A 26489-nucleotide genomic window follows, 5' to 3' on the forward strand; every position below is an offset into this window, starting at 1 on the left:
AAGTGAAACAAAGTCTCCTCTCCGGGGAGGTCCCGCCTGGGCCAGCAGCCCGGCTTGGTGGGTCTCTGGGTCCTGCTCTGGCTGGATCTGTCCTTTGCTTCTGGCTGCTCTGGCAGATTTGTCACTCTGAATGCTGCTTGAGTGGTGTTCAGTGTGAACATGGTGACGTTTGTGACACAGGGGTCAGCCCTGACCTCAGCCCTGTCCTGCCAGAGAAGCAGTGCCGCTAAGCAGCAGATGACACCAAAGTCATCTCCCCCCAAATGAATCTCTCACGGCCTCTTCTTCCTTTTTTTTTTGGGAGGGAGTCACACCTGATGATGCTCATGGATTCCTCCTGGCTCTGTACTAAGGAATTACTCCTGGCAGTGCTCGGGGGACCATATGGGATGCCAGAGACCAAACCCAGGTCAGTCACGTGCAAGGCAAACACCCTCCCTGCTGTCCTATCACTCCGCCCCCCTCTCATGGCCTTCACATGAAAGACACCAGCAAGTGCCACAATTCCAGAAGATTCCACAGCCAATAAACGTGGTGACCACCAGCCCTCAACGTGATCCACAACGCGGTGTTTCTGCTTTAAGTTAAAAATTTCACACGAGGGGCCGAGAGTTACTACAGCGGGGAGGGAGTTTACCTTGCACGCAGCCAACCAGGATTTGGTCCCCAGACTCTCACACTGGCCCCAAGCACGGCCAGGAGTAATTCCTGAGCACAGAGCCAGGAGTATCCCCTGAGCATCAACGGTGTGGCCCTCAAACAAAACTGTGTCGTTGTCATCCTTATAAAAACGGGTACTCCGAATAAGATATTTAATTCCATCAGAAAATTGTCAGAAAGTACAAATTTGGCTCTGACACAGGGCGCTGCCATCGCCCCTGGAGGGGGGTGGGGAACACACGTTTCCTCCCCAGGAAACACCAGAGGCTTGGGGAGCCTCAGCGCCGCAGAAGGCGCCTCCTGACCGGGACAGCAGCCCCGGGGTCTCCTGGACTGTCCTGCTCGGCCTCCCGCCTGGGCCCCGCGCACATCTGCTCTCTCCGCTGTCCAGGCGCCTGGGCCAGCCTCGTCCTTATTTCTAGCCGCCGTCCCTCCCTGACCCGTGTCTGCGCGGCCGCTCCCTGCACCACATACGGTGGCTTCGGTTACTCTTCCTCTGGGGGGACCCTGGGCGGGCAGTGACCTGGGGTGCGGCCTCTCCCTGCCTGTGGCCTTGTGACCGCGCCGTCCTGGCCCGGCCCTGCCAGGGGGCCCGGTGGCAGCTCTGTTGCAATCGCGCCCGGCCTGTAGGTTTCGCAGCGTGTCCGGGCTGCGGCCCTGCTGGACAGCGCCTGCTGCACTGACCGCTCAGCGCCCCCTGCCGGCGGGTGCCCGCGCCTCCCCACGCTGGGTCGGGCTTGGTGGACCCTGAAGGCCCGCGACCCGCGCAGGGAGAGCCTGGACGTGGGGGCCCAGGGCAGGGGCGGCGGGAGAGGGGACTGGCCGCCAGGGGGCAGGAGCGGCCCGTCCTTCCTCCCCGGGCCCGGCCCGGAACGGTCTCACCCAGTCAAACCCGTCGGGGATTCCCAGCGTCCAGTCCCCACTCGCGCCCAGCCAAGGGGCGTGGCCAGAGCTGAGCCGGGGCGCCTGTCCCCAACCTGCTCGGCCCCCAGTGCGTGACGCCGAGGCCGGGTCAGGAGCTGCCCGAACCGAGTCTGGGAGACGCAGCCAGGAAGCCCTGGCCGCCGCCCGCTCTCCCTGCCCGCTGCCCCTGCCCGCTCTCCCTGCCCGCTGCCCGCTGCCCCTGCCCGCTGCCCCGCCCGCCCCTCCAGCTCGCCAGCAGACCTCGGGAGCAGCCGAGATGGAGATGCCGGGAGTCCCTGGGGATCCGGAGGCTGCCAGGGGCCCGGGCGCAGTGCCCAGGTAAGGGGGTCAGTTCGGACACGGGGGGCGGGCTGGAGAGCTGCAGCCAGAGAAGGGCCAGGAGTCTCCCTAGGGCTGGATTTCAGGGGCTCCCTTGGGTCCTCTGGCCCCAGCTCAGGGCCCTGTGATTTTGGGGGAGCAGGTCACGGGGAGGGAGCAGTGCGGGGCGCAGCCCCGGGTCCTGCTGATGGGTCCTGTTCCTTGGGGTGTTAGACCCTGGGACTGAGGTCCTGAGGCCAGCAGAGGGCAGGGAGGGGGTCTGCCCTGCTGGGGGCCCAGGCTTACCCAGCAGCTTCTCTGACCCCTGAGCTGGACTTCAGGGACAATCCTGACATCCTGGAAAACTTGGGTGGGTGCTGAAGCGCCCTCCGGGGAATATCTCAGAAAGCCTCTGCCAGAGGTCTGGAGAGAATCAGTTATTTCTCTCTATTGCTCAGCCTTGTTAGAGGGGGATTGGGTGGGTGGGGGAGACGAAAGGGGGGAGTGAAGGGGAGAGGAGGGGAGGGGAAGGGAGCACAGGGGAGGGGAGGGAAGGGCAGCTCGCTCTGTTCTGGCCTTTCTTCTCTGTGCTTGGGTTGGGCAATTTGTGTGTGTGTGTGTGTGTGTGTGTGTGTGTGTGTGAGAGAGAGAGAGAGAGAGAGAGAGAGAGAGAGAGAGAGAGAGAGAGAGAGAGAGAGAGAGAACGAGCGCATGTGCGCGAGAGCTGCCTCTTTGGAAAATAAGTTCCTTTTTCAGACCTGTTGGATTTTCTCTGCTTCTTTTAGCTTTCTTACCCACTGGAGTGGACTGGAGCGATAGCACAGCGGAGAGGGCATTTGCCTTGCACGCGGCCAACCCGGGTTCAATTCCTCTATCCCTCTCAGAGAGCCTGGCAAGCTACTGAGAGTATCCCGCCCCCATGGAAGAGCCTGGCAAGCTCTCCGTGGTGTATTTGATATGCCAAAAACAGTAACATGTGTCACAATGGAGACGTTACTGGTGCCCACTCGAGCAAATCGATGAACAACAGGGACTACAGTGCTATGGTGCTACCTACTGAAGTCTAAAAAAAAAATTTCCGCCCAAAAGTCTCACTTCACTTCTTCAGGATACTATAACGGGAGCATTTGTGTGTTCCTGTTCATTTGGGCCACCTGAGTCCCCTCTCCACACCTGAGGGCCCCGAGAGCTGTGTGCTACCCTCCTGCCACCTGCCATATCGCTGTTTCCCATCAGCACTCACTGAGCACCACTGTGTGCAGGCCGGGGGTTAGGGCCCAGGACACGGAGCAGGGCGGGGTGGGGTGGGGTGGGGTGGGGGGAAGGGTGCTTCTCTGGAGCTCCCCACCCAGGGTAAGTGGAGAACAGACACAGGAGCACAGTGAGCAAGCAGGGAAGGAGAGAGGGAGCCGGGCAGCTGGGGTGTGTGGTCGCAGCAGAAACGCTGCTAGTTAGCAGGAAATGGCCTTTCTGTGGGGTTTACATATCACACATGTGGGCCCCGTGTCTGTTTAAGGGGTTGTACGGGGTAAAATGTGACGGGTTGGGGTTGCTGAGGTCTTTGCCTAGACCTGGGACTCATTGTAGGTTGTATTTCTTTGAATTCATTGGATTTTAGTTAAAATGGCTGTGGTTACTAGGAGGAGGAAGAAGAAATGGGTTTTGCAATTTATAGGGTAAGTCCTGTGTAGAAAGAAACCAGTTCTTACCAGTCAGAAAATATTAATATCTTTTTTTTGGGGGGGTGTGGGTGGACACACTCAACAGTGCTCATAGATCACTCCGGCCATGCTTTGGGGACCATACGTGGTGCTGAGGATCAAACCTGGGTCAGCCACATGCAAGGCAAGCTCCCTACCTGCCCTACCATCTCTCTGGTCTCAGTATTTGCTTTATATTGCTTACTTAACAAGGACCTGTCAGAAAATAAATCATAAAAGCCAATTTGTGATAATTGTTGTAACTCACATGATGTCACTAAGGTCCTTGTCTGAGGATGCACAGAGCTGGTTGGTGCTAGTGGAGGCTTCTGTGTTACTGTTTTTGTTCACTGAGCTCGGTGGGCTTCTGTGCAGCTTTCCCATCCAAGTTGCAGTGATTCCACTGGGCTGCAGTGCTATGAAATTTGGAGGTGTCTCGCGGCCGTGTGCTCTAGGACCTGCAATGACTTGGTGGCTTGGCATGTTGAAGAGGTTCAGTTGTGCAGCTGGGCCGTTTTTATGCCAGAAGACGGTGATAATAGGACCTGCTGGTCCTCCAGCGGGAGGAGGGGGGTATCTCCTACCCCCATTTTGAGAAGGCCCAGAATTCTCAGTTTGGACCTGTGTACCTGATAGATTCACTGGCTTGGCATTCTTTGCAGGATTGGACTGTACCACTGCACTGTCCTCCCATTGTTCATGGATTTGCTTGAGTGGGCACCAGTAATGTCTCTATTGTGATATTTGTTACTGTTTTTGGCATATCAAATATGCCACAGACAGCTTGCCAGGCTCTGCCGTGTGGGCGAGATACTCTCAATAGCTTCCCAGGCTCTCTGAGAGGGACGGAGGAATCGAACCTGAGTTAGCCACATGCAAGGCAAATGCCCTACCCGCTGTGCTATCGCTCCAGCCCTTTGCAGGGTAAGTTGCCTAATTTTGAGAATAATTTGCTTTTTGGAGATCACATTTGGTGACACTTGGGGGTTACTTCTGGTTCTGCACTCAGGAATTACTCCTGACAGTGCTTGGGGGACCATATTGGATACCAGGGATGGAACCTGGGTTGGCTGCATGCAAGCAAATACCCTACCTATTGTACTATTACTCTGATCCCCATTTTTTTTTGCCAAACCTAGCAGTGTCAAGGGGTTACTCCTGGCTCTTTGCTCACAGAGCACTTCTTACAGGACTCAGGGAACCATATGGGATGCCAGAGATCTAACCTGGGTGGGCCACATACAAAGCAAACACCCTGTTGTACTATGTCTGTGACTGTCTCCAGCCCCAAATTTTGAGAATTATTTTATGAAAGCCTTTATCTAGAGTTGAGTTGACTGCAGATGGCCACACTCGAGAGTGCTGAGGGTCCCCCAGGGCTGCATCAAGTGATTCCTCACATAGGGTGAGCACCACTCCTATGGCTCCTTCCTTTGTGGTCTTGATCTGGTAGGTCTAGGCTGGATACTGGAAATCCATACTTTGAACATTTGTTCTTTACTGTATCCATAGTTCTAACATTGGTCCTTGCTGTTTGCCAACATTTCTCAGTCAGGGCTTGAGAAATGCCCCCCCCCCTGGCACTCCCGACTCTCTTATGGGGCTCTGGGATATTCACAGAGGGCCCCAAGTATTAAAGTCACATAAATGTGCCACCGCAGCACAAGGCTGGGGGCCATCCGGCAGGGCAGGGCAGGCCCAGGAAGGAAACACAGTTTGGAGGTGGCCACCATTGGAGAGAGAGTGAGGAACATGCATGTATAAGGGCTGGTGGGTCCTAACGACAAAACAAGCCTTTAGTGAACCCCCGGAAATCGGGTTTGCCCCAGAGGAAGCGCGCAGAGACGGTTTCCCAGCCCGTCCCAGGCACCTCAGGGTGCAGGGCCCCAAGGACAGTCGGGTTCCCAGAGAGGGTCCCTTGCAGGTCGCTGGGAAGGGAAGGTCCACGTGCTGCTTCTGCCCCTTAACAGGAGCAGCCAGAGCACTGGGCAGCCGGACCTGAGGCTTCTCCTCCTGGGAAAACACGGCGCGGGGAAGAGTGCCACGGGGAACAGCATCCTGGGCCGGGAGGCGTTTGCGTCCAGATTCAGGGCGCAGGCGGTCACCAGAGAGTGCCAGAGCGCGCACGGGGCTGTGCAGGACTTAGAGCTCGTGGTCATAGACACCCCCGACCTGTTCTCCTCGAGCGTCAGTGCCGAGGCCCAGCGTGGCCACCTTCAGCGCTGCGCGGAGCTCTCAGCTCCCGGCCCCCATGCGCTGCTTCTGGTCATCCCCATCAGCAAGTTCATGACAGAGGACGCGGAAACCTTCCATCGCGCCAAGTCCAGGTTTGGACGGGAGACCGGGAAGCATAGCATCGTGGTCTTCACCAGGAAGGATGAGTTGGGGGAGGACTCCCTGCATGAGCTCGTGGAGAGCGACAAGGCCCTAAAGGCGCTGGTGCAGGACTGCGGGGGCCGGTACTGCGCTATCGACAACAAGGCCTCGGGGACGGAGAGGGACGCGCAGGTGTCCGAGCTCCTCTGCAAGGTAAAGGGTCTGGTGGACCAGAACGGAGAACAGCCCTATTGCCTGGACCTCGGAAACGAGCACAGTGAATTTCAGGTGAGAACTCATGCCCATGTCTCCAGTACCACTGTGATGCTAGAGCGAGTGGGACAATAGAGGCGCGAGTAAGTGGGACTTCATGGAAGAGAGGTTTCCTTTAGCGGATGGTTACCATACTCTGGGAAGAGGGGCGCAGAGTAGGGTCCTTTAAATAGTCCCCTCGGGACTCTGTTGGCAAAGTAGGATTTAGTGATGACTCCTATGCCCTCTGTCCCCTTGGCTTCAATAACATCACCTATTCTAGTCTCTACTTTCTGTTCCTTGGATCCCGGAAATCACCGACCCTTTTCATGGGCTCTGACATTGGCATCTTTCGATGTAGTCTCACTTTTCCTCAATTCTCTCCCCATTGCATCCCGCATTAATACAGCTTTGAGGTGACTCCTTCTCTGTCCCTCTTCCCGTGCTGACTCTGACCAATTTACTCACCCTCTTAGAGGGTCTCAAGCTTGATATTCAAACCTTTTGTGTTTTTGTCTTAACACTGTAATACTTTGCTTTTCTTCTTAAGTCAGGTGCTTGCCATTTTCATCCAGCCTAGACCCAGACGTCAGCGTCAGACCACTGCCCGCTCACCTCAGATATCCTCAAAGTCAAGTCTCATGTGACCAACGTGCCCGTCACCCACCTACTTCTCTCCTTTCCTTCTTCCATCTACTGGTCCTGTCAGGCTGTTTACTCATCCCTGCTGTCTTGCCAAGAGCCTTCCAATCACTCCATCCTCACCTGTCCTTTTCCCTTACTCCTTAATCCAGTATTTAATGAAAAAGGCGTTTGTAACTACACACAAACGCAGACTTTTTGAGCAGCTTGCATTCAATTGGAGTGGTTTCTGTGCAGAAACACAGGTATTTCTGCTTTGCTGTAAGAAAATGTTGCTATGGGAAATTCTATTAATTTAAGTGCCAGAGAAAGGAAAACAAGCAAAAACTCATCACAGGGGGCTGCTTTTGGTCAAAGTGGGACTTCTTGGAATGTATGAGTTTGATGCCCAAACAGGAAGCAAGGAGAGGAAACTCTGATGAGTTTATGAAGCATCTACTAAGTTCCGAACACTTAGTAGAGAGACGGGATCATACCGATCTGTATGTAATTTCTGCCTTTATTTTCCAGGATATTATGAATGAAAGACATGACAATTCACGTGGTAAGATAATCTTCAAATATTTTGAGTTCAATTTTATATTCATTTAAATGTATTATACATTCGAAAGGAAAGTAGATTAGTCAGGACAGAAATGCACCCTGAAGACCTCCCTCAGATCAGGCCTGTAGTTGGTTCCCCAAGGAGACTTTTAATGTGTGCAGTGGTGTAGCACCAGCCAAGGGTGTGATAAGAGATCTCTTGACCTCCTCTGAAATCTTATGGAGTTGGGCCTGACTCTGCTTCTTCTTTCTGGATCCTGGTTAACCATGATCCATTTTTTATTCCGTCTGAAAAAATAGAAATAATTACTTCATGGGTAACTCTGGCTCATAGAGTTTAATCTTTAGTGTAATGGTGACCAAAAGTGGCACTTCTTGTGTGCACTGGATTTGTCAGTATGCAGAGATCTACCTCATTCTATGTACTTGCTGGAGTTGTGTCCAAATAGGGGCAAATACAGCTGATTTGGCCATTGCCTCACTGATCAGCTCTCAGGTTATTTATGGACCAGCTCTATGCCATAAGTAAATATTCAATGGTGAACAAAATAGATTACTTCTCTATCCTTATGCCCAATAATTTCCAAAGTTATTAATCAAATAATGATATTGATTTAAGGTGACATTACGCACTGAGAAATTAAATACATCACTCAACAGAATATATACCATTTAATACTTAGAATATATAAAATATCATCTTCATAATAACCCTTATAAGGAAAATGGTATTACCAATATTCCCATTTTTACAGATGAGTCAATTTAACCAGAAATATGGAAACTCAAATTCCAACATATGCAACATTCAGTTCTATCAGTGCCCTTCAGTCTCACTCCCCAGACATAAAGTTATCACTGAAAAGAATTGGGTTCATTGACTGTTGGCAAGGAGGCAATGGAACACGATGGGAAGCCTCAGAGTGAGGGTGAGAGAAAGGGCTGTGTGTAGGATGTGGGCTTGTGTGAACTGTGTTCACTAGGTTCCATGGTATCAGTAGCCTTTCAGCTGATACTTTAAATGCATATCTGTTTCCTCTCCCCATCTTGGTGCTCAGACCTAGAGATAAGACCCTCATGATAGGGCCTGAAGGACTCAGACTCAGTGACCACATCGAGATGCTACCTGTACTTTGTTTAGCTCATTGACTTGGTGTTAATTGTAGCTCCTGGGAAAAGTATTTGGGACAGGAGATGTATGGATATAGGACTTTATGAGATGTGTGTGTGTGTGTTTCAAGATACCCAATGGTGCTTGGGGCTTACTTCTGACTCTAGGTTTAGGGATCACTCCTGACTGTGCTTGAGCACCATATGAGATGCCAGAGATCAAACCAGTATTGGCTGTGTACCCACTGTACTCTCTCTGGACCCAAGAAATATATGTTTGATTCTATTTTTTTGGTTTTGGGGTTACACTCAGCTTTACTTAAGGCTTAGTCTTGGCTTTGTGCTCAGAAATCACACTTGACAGTGCTGGGATTGAACTAGGGTTGGCCTCATGCAAGGCAAACTGCTTATCCCCTGTGCAATCTCTCTGGTTCCTATTGTTTAGGTTTCACAGTAACTCATTGAGGTATAATTTATATGGACTAAGACAATCATATCATGATAGTCTTAAGTATGATGAGTTTCGACATGTATAATGACTTTTGATAAGTATACTTTGACATGTCTATATATCTAATCACCATTTAAAGTATTAGATAAACATTTAGATAAAGTCACAATTTAGATAAAATCACCATTAAGTGTGATGACTTTTGACATTTATTGTCATTGTTTGGGGGGGTCACTGTCCCGTGGTGACCTGGGGATCCCAGGTATGACTGAGGTCAGTCACTGTCCCCCCAGGCAGCTGATGATGGATGGAAGAATGGGGCCAGGGGTTGGTTGGTAACCAGTGGCCATTTATTCAAGTCTCACAGAGTTAGTTATAGAGAGAAATCATGAAGAATTGGGGGGTAGCAATTACACATAGGTGTGATTGAACATTATCATAATCTATGAAGAGATGTAAAGCCCTTCCTTTGGGGGAAGTTCTTCTAGGAGATTTACCCAAGGACAGAATCTCATCTAGGGGCTCGAGCTCGCTAGATTCCTATGAGTAGATCCTACTAAGGGTGGAATTTCACCTAAGGACTATTGTTTTCTCCTTTCCTTTGTTAATAATCCATTTAAACAATCATATCAATTTTACTTCTTAATAATATTTCTTCGGCTACTGGAAGCTCTGCTCAGGGTGGGGAGGGAAGCTGGAGCCCATCCCCTCCGAGGGGCCCCGGGTAAGACAGCCAGACACGCGGGCAAGAAGATCACCAGAACCTAGCCACAGCCATGCTCGAGGCCCCTCTCCACACATTCGGACAGGCCTCACGCATGAAGGTACCGGCAGAAGAACCCAGGTGTGTGTAATTCCATCAACAGCCAACATCCAGAGACTTAAAAGCAAGCTCCCAGAAGCTTGTAGCCTACTTCTTGTATCTTGTAGCCTACTTCTTGTATCTTGTAGCCTACTTCTTCCTCTGGGAGAAACTGGCAAGCTTCTGAGAGTTTCCTGCCCACATGGGACAGCCTTGCAAGCTTCCTATGGTGTATTCATATGCTAAAGCCAGTAACAAGCTGGATCTCATCCCCCTGACCCTGAAAGAGCCTCCAGTGCGACATCATTGGGAGGGCTGAGTCGAGAGAGACTTTTAAGATCTCAGGGAAAGGACGAATTGAGAGGTTACTGAGTCCGCTCGAGAAATTAACGGGATTTTGTGATTGATTGTGATTGAATAATATTTCTAGTCATTTTGTATGAACACAGTAAGAGATAAATTAAGCTTAAAAGGTGGCTCTTCCTGGAGACATCTCCCTATATATCCCAGACTACAGTCCTCAGACCAGGTTAGTTTTTCCTAACCCCAGTAGGGTCCTTATTCAATCGCTTCTTTTTGGCTCATGTTGGTTTTCTCCCTGACCATGCTCTTAACTTATTATACTTCTTATGGTGCTTAGACTGTCCCTTTCTGATGCCAGGCTTGGCATAGGTCCATCTATGTCCGTCGGTGAGACCCTTTTGTGGGGTGTTAGAAACTAAGGGCAACTGAGGCTTAAGTCAAGTAAGTATGACAGATGCCCAGAAGTAAATATTATTCGGAGTCAGTTAACTCCCATGTTACAAAATCATAGCATTAGCTATCTTCCTGTGTCTATACAGAAAGGATGTTGCTCTAAAATAAGCTATGCAAAGGACATAAAGGAAAGAGAAAAGCAATATTTTACTTGCACACACAAACTCTAGAACCATCAGGAGATTTGACCTGTAGATTATAGGGTCTGATTGGGGGATATTTGTGATAAACAGACAGGGGAAGAAGAGCACAAAGGAGAGGTTAAAGATAAAAACTGAGAATTGGAAGTGCCCCAAGGAACTTTGGTATGCCTCAGGAGAACTGTGGTGAGTATAACTCAAAAGCCTAAGCTTCCTGTGGGGGAGAAAGGACAAACTAATGTTACTTCTTAAAAAGCTTAGAACTATAATTCAACAACATATGATCACATTTGATAAGTGTGATAACTTTTTTTATGCTTTTTGGGTCACACCCAGCGATGCTCGGGGGTTACTCCTGGTTCTGCACTCAGGAATTACTCCTGGCGGTGCTCAGGGGACCATACGGGATGCCGGGCATTGAACCTGGGTTGGCCACGTGCAAGGCAAACACCCTAACTGCTGTGGTATCACTCCAGCCCCAACTCTTTTATTCTTAACCCTGAAATAATATCTATTATGTGAATATACAACTAAGAAGCATTTTAATTATAGTTTTTTCATATTTTATTCAATATATTTGAAATAATTCAAAGATTTAACCTATCCTTAAAAATAGGCACTGCTTATTTTAGCATAATCCCGTTTATGTACAAAATAAACTCTTTATATATTTACACTTAGTTAAGTGCCCAAGAATAAAAACACAAAGATAGAGTAAATGCAGACATTAGTAATATCTGAAGGGTAGTGTGAGGAAAATCATAACTAGCCCACATTTTTCTCTATATTAAAAAACCTCAACTATTAATAGATTAGGTTATTTTTGGAAAGATTTAGACTGAGACCTACTTAACAATGCCTTTGATCCATTTGCGTATTACTGAAAATGTCTGACATTTCAAGGAAGCTTAAAAGTCAGTCTAACTTGTAATTCCCCCTCCTTGCCCACCATACTTGCCCCACCCAGGGAAGAAGTTAGTCCCAGTTCAGGGCATTAGTCAGAATATTGATATTCTCACATTTTTTTCACAAGTATGCTAAGAAGTTTACTCATAAAATTTCACATGTACGCACATTCTCAGAGCTTTTCACATATATAAATTTATATTATCACAAATACAATCGTGTTCATGGTCCAGATAGGTCAGAGGGCCAAATGTATGCTTTGCATGAAGAGGTCTACATTTGGTTCCCAGCACTACATAGTCCAACAGACTCAGCTGAAAATGACCACAGAACACCACTGGATGTGGCCTAAAAAGCAAATAACTAAATAAAAAAGAGAAATGCAAACCATTTTTTTTTGTTTTGGGGATACACCTGATAGTGCTCTTGGCTTACTCCTGGATCTGTGCTAAGGGGGTCACCCCTGGCAGTCTCTGGAGATCATATGGGGTACTGAGAATCGAATCTAGGTAAGCTGCTTGTCTAATGCCAGTTTTTGATGTTTTTATTTTTTTTGGTCACGTAAGCACTACCTGTTTTTGTTTTTTGTTTACCTCTCATCATAAAAGAAGTTAATTTACTCTTATTCTTTACTGGGTCCACACAAACATGCTGATCTGAATTTCCATCCTTGCCTATAAGTTACAGCTTTTATGATTCTATGTTAATCTTATTCACTGAGCTATATGGCAAAGAATAATTGTTTCTTTCCTGCACAATTTCTTTATTTTCTCTGGTTTTAATATATTTTATTTATTCCTATGTTTACTTTTCTCTGAATATATTTCTTATGAAGCTCCACTTCAACACTTCTATTCCAACCTCTGCTTTTCTGTGCTATTTTCAAATGTATCAATAATTCTATCAGTCTCTTCTGGGAGCAATATATCTTAGAGCCTTTAATGTCCTCTAAGCTGTTCTAGTACTGTCTTCCTGGTACACGACTGCACCTCAAGACTGTCCTTTGTCACCTTTGGGGGCTTTTGCTTTAGGGAGAGCAAATTTCCTAATTTTCTAAGAAGCAGGAACAAGGAAGGTGAAACTCACAAGCCTGAAATTAATGAAAAGGTTGTGGCAGAAAGTAATGTTTCTTAATAGTTCTTAAGGGTTTATGCCATTTCTTTCTTTTTTTTAAATTAATTTATTTTTAATTAGTGAATCACCGTGAGGGTACAGTTACAGATTTATACATTTTTGTGCTCATGTTTCCCTCATACAAAGTTCGAGAGCCCATCCCTTCACCAGTGCCCATTCTCCACCACCAGGAAACCCAGCATCACTCCTACCCTCCCCAATCCCATCTCCCCCCACACCACCCTGCCACTGTGGCAGGGTATTCCCATTTGTTCTCTCTCTCTAATTAGGTGTTGTGGTTCGGAATAAAGGTGTTGTGTGGCCACTAAGTTCAGTCTCTAGTCTACATTCAGCACGCATCACCTTTCCCCCGCATGGCCTCCGACTGCATTATACTTGATCACTTCTCTGAGTTGCCCTCTCCCCAGAATGTGAGGCCAGCCTCCAAACCATGGAGTCAACCTCCTGGTACTTATTTCTACTATCCTAGTATTCTTGGGTGTTAGTCTCCTATTCTGTTATTCTATATTCCACAGATGAGTGCAATCTTTCTATGTCTGTCTCTCTCTTTCTGACTCATTTCATACTTTCCATGCTGATCCACTTAAATACAAAATTCATGACCTCCTTTTTTCTGACAGCTGCGTAGTATTCCACTGTATAGATGTACCAAAGTTTCTTCAACCAGTCATCTGTTCTAGGGCACTCGGGTTTTTTTCCAGATTCTGGCTATTGTAAACAGTGCTGCGATGAACATATAAATGCAGATGTTGTTTCGACTATACTTTTTTGCTTCTCTGGGATATATTACCAGCAGTGATATTGCTGGGTCAAATGGGAGCTAAATATATAATTTTTTGAGAATCGTACATATTGTTTTCCAAAAGGGCTGAACCAATCGGCATTCCCACCAGCAGTGTAGAAGGGTCCCTTTCTCCCCACATCCTCTCCAACGGTGGTTGCTTTTGTTCTTTTGGATGTGTGCTAGTCTCTGTGGTGTGAGGTGGTATCTCATGCTTGTTTTTATCTGCATCTCCCCGATCATTAGTGATGTAGAGCCATTTTTCATGTGCCTTTTGGCCATTCGTATCTCTTCCTTGGGAAAGTTTCTGTTCATTTCCTCACCCCATTTTCTGATGGGGTTGGATGTTTTCTTCTTGTAGAGTTCAACCAGCGCTTTATATACCATTGATATTAACCCCTTACCTGATGGGTATTGTGTAAATATCCTTTACCATTCTGTAGATAGTCTTTGTATTCTGGTCACTGTATTTTTTGCGGTGCAGAAGCTTTTTAGTTTAATGTAGTCCCATTTGTTGATCTCTGTTTCTACTAGATTGCTTAGTTCCATGTCATCTTTGAAGATACCTTTATCTTCAATATCGTGGAGGGTTTTGCCGACCTTGTCTTCAATGTACCTTATGGTTCGTGGTCTGATGTTGAGGTCTTTAATCTATTTTGATCTGACTTTTGTGCATGGTGTCAGGTCGAGGTCTAAGCCCATTCTTTTGCATGTGGTTGTCCAGTTGTGCCAGCACCATTTGTTAAAGAGGTTTTCTTTGCTCCACTTCACATCTCTTTCTCCCTTATCAAAGATTAGATGCTCATACATTTGGGCTTCTGTGTAGGGATATTCCACCCTGTTCTATTGGTCTGCGGGTCTGCCTTTGTTTTTGACCAAACAAAGGAAAATCTTTTATTACCAAAAGATAATCCAGTACCATGCTGTTTTAATTGTTACTGCTTTGTAATAAAGTTTGAGGTTGGGGAGGGTGCTGCCTCCCATAGTCTTTCTCCCAAGAATTGTTTTAGCTATCCGTGGACGTTTGTTGTTCCATATGAATTTTAGAATTGCTCGATCCGTTTCTTTGAAGAATGTCATGGGTATCCTTACAGGGATCGCATTGAATCTGTATAATGCTTTGGGGAGTATTGCCATTTTTACAACTTTGTTTCTCCCTATCTATGAGCAGGGTATATGTTTCCATTTCCTCATGTCCTCTTTTATTTCATGGAATAGCGTTTTAGAGTTTTCTTTGTAGAGGTCTTTTACTTCCTTGGTTAAGCTGATTCCGAGGTACTTGATTTTCTGGGGCATGATTGTGAATGGGATGCCTTTTTTTCATGTCCCTTTCCTCTACCTCATTGTTTGTGTATAGGAAGGCCATGGATTTTTGGGTATTGATTTTGTAGCCTGCAACTTACTGTATAAGTCTATTGTTTCTAAGAGTTTCTGAGTAGAGGCTTTGGGCTTCTCTAGCTATAGTATCATATCGTCTGCGAATAGTTAGAGTTTCATTTCTTCCTTTCCTATCTGGATGCCCTTAATCTCTTTTTCTTGTTTAATGGCTATCGAAAGTACTTCCAGTACTATGTTGAAGAGAGGTGTTCTCACATTTGGAATCTACTGCTTCAACGCAGGAACTTGATCAAGTATTGGAATTCTTAATAAAGAACTCGAGAAAGAAAGTCGAATAGATTTTTATAGTGTGTTTTCTATTGACATTTGGTAGAAGGGATAGAGTCTGTCTGCTGTCTGAGGTTATGTTTGTATTAGTGTTGTCTGCAGAGAAGTTTTTCAGAGTCATCTGAGATTTGCACCTTACAAACTACAGACATATGGGCACCCACTATGGGTTCTGAACGTGTACCTTTAAGGGAAGAAAATAGTATTTAGAAATGTTTTTTTCCTAAATCTTGATATAAACACACATTTCAAGAATATTACATTGAAAAAACTAGAACATCACAATCCAGAGTAAATCTAGGAATTTTCTGAAGATAGAAGCGAAATCATTTTTGAGAAAGATAACCAAAAGCACCAAAAACATTATAAAACAGTGCTTACAGTTAGTAACAAATAGTCATTTCCAACAATTGTTATTTATATAAGTAATCTTCCTTTGTAAGCTAAAGACACTGAAAACATATATAGTGCAAAAGGCTTAAACCAAATAACAAATATAACCCTGGTGTTTATTTGTCAAACTTCATCAATGGTGTCTTCAACTGGATTTTAAAATATAAGGGCAGTTTCATGATCTGGCATTATTGACGAAGCATGAAAGCCCAGAAACTTTTTCCAAAGATTTTTTAAAAGGGGCAACCCTGATCAGCATTTGGTAAGTCAAAATAAGACACCTACTGAAATTCTTCTCTCACATCATGGAAACTTGTAGGTAAGTTTTGAAGGTGGAAATGTCTTCATTTTAGAATGTTACACACAAAAGTCATTAAGCGGAAAAGTGGAATTTTCTATGTTCAGACTATAGTTAGCAACACAACTGGCTTCTGGTGTTACATTAATTATCCTTCAACATCCACAGTGTGTGAGGCATAAAACCTGATTGCTTTGATAATAGAGTCCCAATGTTTATTTTTAACAAATGGATTATGAATGTTCTCACAATCTAATCTTCCAGGAAAAAGTAGTTTCCACTCTTCTTTTGTTCTACATCCTTAGTGAGTTGAGTTTGTTTATTCTTGGCCAATAGTTGTTTGGATCCCTTCTGAATGTAATTTGAAGCCGAGAAACAAACTTATTTATGCCAGCCAAAAGAGTTTGAGGACTTCTGAGTATGTTCTTGGATAGAACACCATCAAAAATGATGATTGGATTGAGAAGGTCTGTGGAGATGACCAAGTCATGCTTCACCACAAAGATTGCCTTCTTCCTTGCCGGTAGGATGACACGTTTGACAAGTGGAGCAGCCTTCAGTCTCAGTGCAGAATCCAAACAGGCAGATGTTCCCTCAATTAAATAGACATCAGCAGGTTTTCCCAGACAAAGGGCTAGAGCTACTTGCTGCAGTTCACCACTAGATAATGTCTGGACCTCTTGATCAAGGATGTTTTCAATCTGCACAGGTTTTGTTACATCAGTTAAAAATTGCAAATGAGTATAAGCATCTTTTATTCTTTTCATGTAACAACTGCCATGAACCAACACTGCCCTTTGGTTTGAAACTGATTTTCTGTGGCATGTAACTGGGTACTTCTCCTCCTTCATCAGGTTTAAGTTCTTCCAGCAAGCATTCTGATAAATATAGTGTTACCAACATCACCATTATTTCAGAGTCCGTAAATTTAACTGTAGGATTTACCAGCATGTTCCAGTATCAAACTGTAGTAATGGAATGAGAGAAATTAAAGGTTTAAGACTAGCAAAGGCCAAGTTTAATATGGTTATATTTCTGGGCAATCTCACACTTTATGCAGTGGTGCATTTGCCTGTGACCCTTTTCTGGCTTCCACTCACTGGGTATCTTCTGATCAGGTCAGAGTTTTATGGGTTCAGAGTCCTGCTACAATTGTCTATAAAAGTTGGCAAAAATGAGAATCAATCCCTGTCATCTCCATATTCAACTGCAAATAGAGACTCTGAGTCTGCCCGTTTTGCCCTACAGGGTCCGAGGAGATGCAGCTCCAGTCGACCAGCAGTGAACTAGCTCTCAAGACTGAGGACTCAGTACTGAGGGTCCTGCTGGTGGGCAAGCACGGCGTGGGAAAAAGCACAGTCGGAAATCGCCTTCTGGGGGAGCAGGTCTTTGACACCGGATTCAGTGAAAAGCCCATAACCACAACATTTCAGTCTTGGAGTAGAGTCTGGAATATGAGGACGGTTTTGATCATCGATACTCCAGACATCTCATCTCCAGATATCTTCCAGCAGGAGTTTCAGAGATCCACATTTGGGGAACCCCATGTCTTCCTGATGGTGATTCCCAAGGACTCATTCTCTAAGAAAGATGAAGATCTGCTGGAAATCATTCGAAGAAGTTTTGGAAACAAAGTCTTTCAGCACATGTTCATTCTCCTCACCAGGGAAGAAGATAGATGCCAGCGTTCAAAAATATTAAAATATAGAGATGATTCTCTCAATAGCCTCCTCGGGGAGTGTAAAAATAAAAAATTCTCCAACTACAAAGCAGTGGGGGAGGAGGAACAGCAGCAGATGGATCAGCTCCTGCAAGAACTCGTGAGCCTGACGCAGCAGAATGCGAATAAGCCATGTGCCATGGTAAAGGAAGGTAAGCAATGCACAGAAAATCTTTCTACATTCTTTGAAAAAGGAGCAGAAAATACGTTAAAGACAGATGTTCAAGAAAATTAAAGATAAAATAGTTTTATTTAGAAAAACTGTAAGGATAATGAGAAAGAGAGTGTGAGCTAGAGAGAGCACTACAGGCTGTGCTGTGAGTAGCAGAGAGGATGCATCTTTATCACATTTTACCAGAGTGTCTGCAATCGCAGGTGCTATCCTGGCCTGGTGTTTAGTCCTTTCCATAAGCCTCTCTCTCAAGTGGGTGCGAAGGTCTTGAGAGAAGGAGTTAATCTTTCTTATTCCTTCTTTCCCTCACAGTGTGTCTGTTGCTGAGGACTCAGCACTTGTTAGAAGATAGTCTTTTGTGTGTGTGTGTGTGTGTGTGTGTGTGTTTAGACCACACCTGGTGATGTTCAGGGCTTACTTTTGGCCCTGGACTCAGGGATCTCTCCTGGTAGGTTGGAGGACCACATGGGATGGCAGGGATTGAACCCGGGTTGGCCGCATGCAAGGCAAGAGCCACCCCTGCTGTACAGTTGCTCCAGCTTCTCCTATTATTTTCTTGAACTGAGTTCTCTCTCCATATGTCAGTCTCTCTATCAGTCTCTTATTCTGTCATTCTCCCTCTGCATCCTTTTATGACTCTTTGTAGAGTCTCTTGATTTTTTTCTCCATCGGAGAGGGGAGGCCACTTTGATTTGATAAGTTCAGGGATCTTGAATGCTCCCATGGGCAGGGTCCACATGGCACTAGGTGGGTTTTGGAATCCCCATCATTCTGTCATATCTACTGCCTAGGCAGGAGTCTCCAGATACCTCTATTTACATGTTCTACCCACTCAGTTGGAGATTCTTTCAACTCAGCATTACACATCCCTTTGCCTTATTCAGATGAGAATGTTTGAAGCAGAGGAGAAAGGGCTTCTCTTTGCTCGGGGATCTGAGACGCAACTTTTTATTGACTTGTCATGTTCTGCATGGAGAGAGCCAGTTGCCAGGAGCCTCTTAAAGGAGAGACATGTGAGAAAGTGAGTAGGACATTCACGGAGAAAACACTACTTGCAGTGGGATCCAGAGAATGGGTAGAGTATGGCTACAGGTATGGGAAGTTGAAAGATATTCTCAAGAGTACACTCAATTGAAGTCTAAGTGGTGGCCTGAGCACAGCATTTGTAGGGAACAAAATGGATGATCTTTATGTAGATGGAGGTGTCACAGTTCTCGATAATGGCAGTGAGAGGGGATATCAATGACAGAGGGCCTTGAGTGTCATCCTGAAGTTAGGAAGTAGAGACTAAATTACCTGACAAATATGGAGGTGTCAGAGGGTCAGTCTACTTCTTTTCATCCTCTAAGCATAACTATGAGACTAGAGATTTAGGATAGGATATTTGAAAATTTCTCCTAGGTAGAATTCTCTCCTTTATGTGTTGAGGTGGATATTTGTAACTTGGCAAAGGCTTTATGGCTGAGGAGATGCATAAAAAGATCTAATGGATGGACAGGTCACAGTCTGTCTCAGACACAAGCTACAGGGACCCCTAGCAAACATATTGTAAAATCTTTGTACCTGGCATTTCATTAACAGGGACATTTATTCTCCATGCACACCATACAGAACCAAGGTAGTGGATTATCCTTTATTAAGATAATGAATAGCTTTTGACTTATTGTGAAGACACAATTAAACACAAGTTTAAATTTTAACTTAAAATATTTTTATAGGAATAAGTACCAGGAGATTGCTTCCATGGCTTGGAGGCTGGTCTCTCATTCTGGGTAACTCAGGGAAGGGACCACCAAGTAAAATGTGGTTGGAGGTCATGTGGGGGAAGGGTGATGCGGGCCGAATACAGACTAGAGACTGAACACAATGGCCACTCAACACCTTTATTGCAAACCACAACACCTAATCAGAGAGAGAGAGAACAAAAGGGAATTCCCTGCCATAGTGGCAGGGTGGGGTGAGGGGAGACAGGACTGGGGAGAGGGGGAGGGATGTTGGGTTTACTGGTGGTGGAGAATGGGCACTGGTGAAGGGATGGGTTATCGAACTTTGTATGGGGGAAACATGAGCACAAAGATGTATGGATCTGTAACTGTACCCTCACGATGACTCTCGAATTAAAAATAAACTAATAAAAAATATTTTTAAACAGAAGTTTAAAGTGCTCTTCTTGTCTTCCAAGTGGAACTCAGGGGGCCTGTGGCTTATTTTAGAAATTTTGGCCAATAGGAAGGATATGGGACTGCCAAGTTCTTACTGTGCCAAAGACCCCAGTGGCCACCGTAGCAGTACTCAGGGACCTCCAGGGCTGTATCAGGCAATGCCTGATACTCAGAGGCAGTATAGTGCTTGGGATGAAAGCCTGGCCAGGCACGTGCCCTCACCCACCTGTTATCTCCTGGACCCAAAGTTGATTTAAATGAGAAATACATGCTAGCATGATTCTGCTGAAGGAAGTGTCAATCCTTCCACAGTATCTGTAATTTAATTGCTTTTTAATAAAAATCTAAAGTCTAATAAAATAATTTTTCAAATGCAATGAAGATATTTTGCTTCAGGTGCAGTAGAGGAAGACAAAGCCCTAAGACAAACAGAAGACAAAGATAAAATATTAGGCTGGAGCCAGATGAGTGGGAGATGAGTGATAAAACCAGAACACTCACAGGGTGCTAAGACGTCAGAGAAGATTCCAGAATAGGAGCAAAAGAGATCAAATTCCCTGTCAGGCTTAGCACTGGACAGAGACTGGGTACCACGTCCTGCTTCTGAGTTAATAAACATTCTGACGTACAAGTCATCTCTATGTGTGGGGCTGGAGCTTCCAGGTAGGAGCGTGCTTATGTGTTCTGAGCATCCTTTCATGTAGTACGTGGTCTAACTGGGAGAGGTGTACTCAGGTCAACCAATTTTTCTTTTTTTAATCCTTATTTAGTTATTTATTTATTTTTAATTGAATCACCATGAGATACAGTTACAAAGCTTTCATGATTGAGTTTCAGTCATTTGATGATTGAACACCTTCCCTCTACTGATGCACATTTTCCACCATCAGTGTCCCCAGTATTCCTCCTACCACCCCCTCCCCACCCCACCCCCTGCCTCCATGGAAGAGACCTTCCTTCTTACACTTTCTCTACTTTTGGGCATCATGGTTTGCAATACAGATACTGAGAGGCCATTGTGCTTGATCCTTACTCTACTTTCAGCAAAGATCTCCCATCCTGAGTGATCCCTCCAACCATCATTGACTTAGTGGTCCCTTCTCTATTCTAGCTGCCTTCTCCCATAGCACATGAGGCAGGCCTCCAAACTGTGGAGCAATCCTCTTGGCCCTTGTCTACTGTCCTTGGGTGTTAGCCTCATATTAAGTTATTTTATATTCCACAAATGAGTGCAGTTTTTCTATGTCTGTCCCTCTCTTTCTTACTCATTTCACTTAGCATGATACTCTCCATGTCCATCCACTTATAAGCAAATTTCATGACTTTATCTTTTATAATAGCTGCATAGTGTTTCATTGTTGAAGATCTACCAAATTTTCTTTAACCAGTCATCTGTTCTCGGGCACATGGGTTGTTTCCAGATTCCGGCTATTGTGAACAGTGCTGCAATAAATATACAAGTGCAGATGTCATTTCTATTGTGCTTTTTTGCACCCTCGGGATATATTCCCAGAAGCCGTATTGCTGGGTCATAGGGAAGCTCATTTTCTAGTTTTTTTAGGAATGTCCATATTGTTTTCCAGAAAGGTTGGACCAGTCAGCATGCCCACCTACAATGAATGAGAGTCCCTTTCTCCCCGCTTTTGCACCAGCACTGGTTGTTCTCGTTCTTTTGGATGTGTGCCAGTTTCTGTGGTGTGAGATGATACCTCATTGTTGTTTTGATTTGCATCTCCCTGATGATTAGTGATGTAGAGCAATTTTTCATGTGCCTTTTGGCCGTTTGCATTTATTTTTGAGGAAGTATATCTTCATTTCTTTTCCCTATTTTTCTATGTGGTTGGAAGTTTTTTTCTAGAAAAGTTCTACCAGTGTTTGTATATCCTGGATATTAACCCCTTATCTTATGGGTACTGGGTAAATAACTTTTCCCATTCCATGGGCTCTCTGTATTTTGGTCACTGTTTCTTTCGAGGTGCAGAAGCTTCTTAGTTTAATGTAGTCCAATTTGTTTATGTTTGGTTCCACCTGCTTGGTCAGTGGTGTTTCATCCTTGAAGATGTTTTTAGCTTCAATATCATGGAGGGTTCTGCCTACATTTTCCTCCACGTACCTTGTGGATTCAGGTCTGACACTGAGGTCTTTAATCCATCTGGATTTGACTTCTGTGCTTGGCGTTAGACAGAGATCTGAGTTCATTTTTTTTTGCATGCGTTTGTCCAGTTTTCCCAGCATCACTTGTTGAAGAGGCTTTACTTGCTCCACCTCACATTTATTGCTCCTTTATCAAAGATTAAATGATCATATACTTGAGAGTCGGCATATTCAAGTCTGCTCCATTGGTCTGCGGGTCTGTTTCTATTCCAATACCATGCTGTTTTAATTACTACTGCTTTGCTGTACAGTTTGAAGTTAGGGAAGGTGATGCTGCCTGTCTTCTTTCCCCCAAGGGTTGCTTTAGCTATTCATGGGGGTTTATAGTTCCATATGAATTTCAGGAGTGTTTTGTCTATTCCTTTGAAAAATATTATGGATGCCCTTATAGGGACAACATTGAATCTGCATAATACTTTGAGGAGTATTGCTCAACTAATTTTTTTCTTCTTCTTCCCTTTCTACAGATACCCTGAGCATTGTCCTTGTGGGGAGGGGCGGGACTGGGAAGAGCGCAACTGGAAACACCATCCTTGGGAGGCCGGCGTTCTCCTCACAGCTCAGTGCTTGGTCGGTTACCAAGACCTGCCAGAGCAGCAAGGAGAAGTGGGGGGAACAGGAAGTGGTGGTTGTGGACACACCCTCCCTCCTCCTGATACCCAGCGACTCCGAGGGTCCATCCCAGCTAGAAGAGGAGGTCCAACGCTGTTTACACTGCTGTGAAGGGAACAAGATTCTCTTTGTCCTGGTGTTCCAGCTGGGAAGGTTCACTCAAATGGATGAAAATGTTTTGGTGCAGTTAGAGACCGTCTTTGGAAAGGAAGTTAAGGAATACACAATTGTGCTGTTCACCCGGAAGGAAGATCTAGGGGGTGACAGCATCGAAGATTACATTAAGAGTGTAGATTGCAAAGCTCTTAGGAAGACTGTTGAAGAGTGTGGAGGGCGAGTTTGGGCCTTTAATAACAGAGAGTCAGGTGAATCTGGGGAAGCCCAGGTGACAGCTCTGCTGACAATGGCCAATGAACTGATAAAGAGCCATAACGGGCGTGGATATCCTTTTATTTTGGATGAGATCAGCCAGAGAATTAAAGACATGAGAAGTGTTCAGGAAAAGTCCAAAAACAAATTTCAGAAACAAGATTCAAGAAATAGTTCCAGAGAGATACATACATTAGGTGAAGAAGAGTTAGCTCATAAGAAACTCAAGAGCTGTAAAGCACGATTCACTGAGCACGATCCAGGAGTGATCCCAGAGCATAGCCAGGTGGGACCCCCTGACTATCCCACACCCAATCAGATACCAACGGCTGGAGCTATCATCCAACGGGCTTGGCACAAGCTTGTGAGTGGCAGGCAAGTTTCAAAACCTGCCACCACGTGGTTTCTGGAGCATCCTGGAGGAGCTCCTGAGCACCATGGTTGTAGCCACCCAAAATAAAGAAACAAACAAACAAACAAAAAAGCGAAGTTCCCAAAGGTGTCTAGTATAGCCAGGGCCTTTTAAATTTAGAGACCTTCAGCCTGGGGACAGGCATGGTAGAATGTAGCGAAAGGAAGAGGGCCTATGACTTGGAGAGTTTGAGAGGTAAACACCCACCTCATCACCCTTCTGTTTGTTGGGGCGTTATAAATGAGCTGGCTGGGGCAGATAGTAGGGGGTTAGAAAGGAAGGCAGAAATAAGGTTGAAAAATCAAGAAAAATGTTTCAGAGACTAGGCTATATAGATCTATATTTACTTAATTGAAAAATCATTCTTCTGTTTTTGTTGTTTGGGTTATACTCGTGGTGTTCAGGACTTATTCCTGGCTCTGTGCCTAGGAATCACACCTGACAGTGCTCAGGTGACCATAGTGGTTCTGGGAATCAAACCCGGGGCAGGTGCCTGCATGTAAGACAAGTGCCTTACCCCCTGGGCCATCTCTCCAGCCTTAAATTTTAATTTTTCTTGTAGTTTAGGTAACACAGTGATAATAGTGTTAATGTTTATAGTTTTGATGTACAAAATACCTCACCAGTACCAAAGTGCCTAGAACTCTTCACCACTGTCCTTATGATGTTTATAGTTTCTTTCTCTCTTTCCCCACTCACTCCACTGCTTGGTAATCTGTTTCATAAACATAGTTCAAGGGTTTGTCATCAGAAGCACTTCAAGAGTCACAACAGTTATGTGGGCAGGTTGGAATCAGTAGACACCATGACCCAGTAGAGGTTGGCAAGGCGTCCAAAGGACAAGGTATTTACATAGAACCAGGGGAAACCATTTATAAATGCTTGAAAGTAGCCCATGCCCAGCTAGGAGCTGAGAGTGACAGCTGGAAGGAGCCTGACTCCCGTGGCCGTCCTACTATCCAGGGCTAGTGGCCACTGGCCTCGGGCAGGCGCAGGGCCATGTCGCTCTTGTGGCTGATCCTCAGCGCCTTTCTCATTCCAAGAATGATGGGATGGTGGGGTTCACCCTGCCTTTTGGGTTAAGGAAAAAGGAGTCTGTGAGGATTCAAAAGATTTTGTTGTTAATCAACACCATGAATGAACTAGGGGAAAAATCAGAATATGGTAAAATTGCCCAGGTTAGATACATACGCAAAAAATTATAAGACTTCTGGAAAAAAATTGAAATCGCTCCTCTATACTGTCTCTTTCATTTTTTTTTAAATCCCTGAGAATCAGAAATTAGAGAACTAGTGTCGCGTGGCCTCCTCAGGAGCTCGCTGTCTCATATAAGGGAACCCAGGTCTAGGTGGTCAGGGGCAGTTTGGCCCTGGGCTCCCAGCTCTGTCCTGTCTCCATGCTGAAGAAGACTGCGTGGAGTGCTCCTCCAGGTGGGGTGTGGAAGAGGGAATCTTGGAATCTTCTCCCAAGGATGAGTGTCGGGTGTTCTCTGTGTCAAAACTTTACACGTGGTTTGAGGACAGGATCTACCTCATCTGCTTCTTTCTGGGAGAATCTACCAAGTTCCCTTCAAGATTAAACCAGTTGTAAGAACATGTAGTGCCGCCATTGATACTTTTGTTTCTACATAACACTTCATATGGTGACTTCAGGGATGTATGTACAAATTCAGCTGAGTGAAAAAATAAATACGAATGAAGCTCAGACTTCATCTCTCCATGTTTCGTTTTATTCATTTCAAAATGACGCTGGTGCCCCCTTCCCTCGCCCCTCTCCCCTCGGTGACTTATGTGAAGCAGAGAGGGGAGAGATGCCACTTCCACTTCTCCAGACCCACTCCTGCCACCTCAGGACAGGCTGGGAAGTCCAGGACTGATAAAGTCTGCGATAAGCCCCTGCATGGGATGGACTTTGAGTCCCACCAGCCCCACAGGATAGCTCAAGCCACCCCTGGCGTCCACTTGGTCTTCTGGGCACAAGAGTTAGTCCCCACCATCTGATTTCTCAGGGAGCCGTGGCCTCAGGGTGGGGTTAGGCATTGCTCTTGGCAGGAAAGGAAAGTCAGTTCTAGCCTTAGCCAAGCTTGGCTTGGTCCTTCGCCTTCTCACAGAAAAGAATTTCAGGAGGAGACGAGCACTGAAGTAAAAACAGATTTTATTTGGAGTTTTTTTTAGGGAAGGGGAAGGAGGGAGAGAAAGGAAGAGAGAGTAATGCATTCAAGAGAGAACATGGACTTCTCCAAAGGCGGAGAGTGCCTCGGTACATCTCTAGAGGGGAGATGTGGGTACGACATGTGCTTGGCCACAACACATGAACACAAGCAGCACACGGGCTCGGGCAGCATATGCGCATGCTTCCTGTGTTCAAGTTGGCTTGTATAGCATTTCTCCCCACCTGCCTCTCATGGGTCTGTCTATGTAGGTAAGAGTCTGTTGCTAGGGTCGTTGTCAAGGGGATAGAATTGGGAGCAGTTGATGATCTTCTTTGGAATTCCTTTTCTTGTTGCTGCTTCTCTTAGAGCGGGGGGTGGGGGTCCAGCCTTCTCTGGGTTTGTGCTGGTGCTAGATAAATAAAACCTTTATCTAGCACCAGCACAAACCCATTAGCTCTTGTGTCCATGAGGTGGGTCCTGAGAGTCTTAGGGCTAGCTGGTTATTACTTCCCAGGAATTTCATTGACATGGGGCCCTTCCCTATCTACCTGTGACACAGCATATGACCTGGAGAATGTACTATGTGTGCATGAGAAGAATGTGTTCTGTTGCTATTGGGTAGAATTTCATATATACAATTAATATAATTAATTAATTGTATAAAATACATTAATATATTGTATAAATATAAGGGCTGCATCGATAGCACAGTGGGCAGGGCTTTTGCCTTGCATGCGGCCAACCCGGGTTCGATTCCTCCATCCCTCTTGGAGAGCCCGGCAAGCTACCGAGAGTATTCTACCCTCATGGCAGAGCCTGGCAAGCTCCCCGTGACGTATTTGAAATGCCAAAAACAGTAACAACAAGTCTCATAATGGAGATGCTACTGGTGCCGCTTGAGCAAATTGATGAACAATGGGAGGACAGTGCTACAGCGCTACAGTGCCAATAAATTAATCACTTGTA

General features: G+C 45.7%; 1 protein-coding gene across 1 annotated transcript; it reads left to right on the top strand.

Annotated features, from left to right (window-relative positions):
* Positions 1–1840: 1840 nt before the first annotated feature.
* LOC129403256 (GTPase IMAP family member 8-like) lies at positions 1841–24961 on the top strand. Its single transcript, XM_055129779.1, has 6 exons — positions 1841–1902; positions 5552–6185; positions 7302–7335; positions 17019–17632; positions 22538–23192; positions 24720–24961. The coding sequence occupies exons 1-6, from the start codon at positions 1841–1843 to the stop codon at positions 24959–24961; spliced, it is 2241 nt and encodes a 746-aa protein (XP_054985754.1).
* The last annotated feature ends 1528 nt before the right edge of the window (positions 24962–26489 follow it).

Source organism: Sorex araneus, chromosome 1, assembly GCF_027595985.1.
Source record: "Sorex araneus isolate mSorAra2 chromosome 1, mSorAra2.pri, whole genome shotgun sequence".
NCBI lineage: Eukaryota > Metazoa > Chordata > Mammalia > Eulipotyphla > Soricidae > Sorex > Sorex araneus.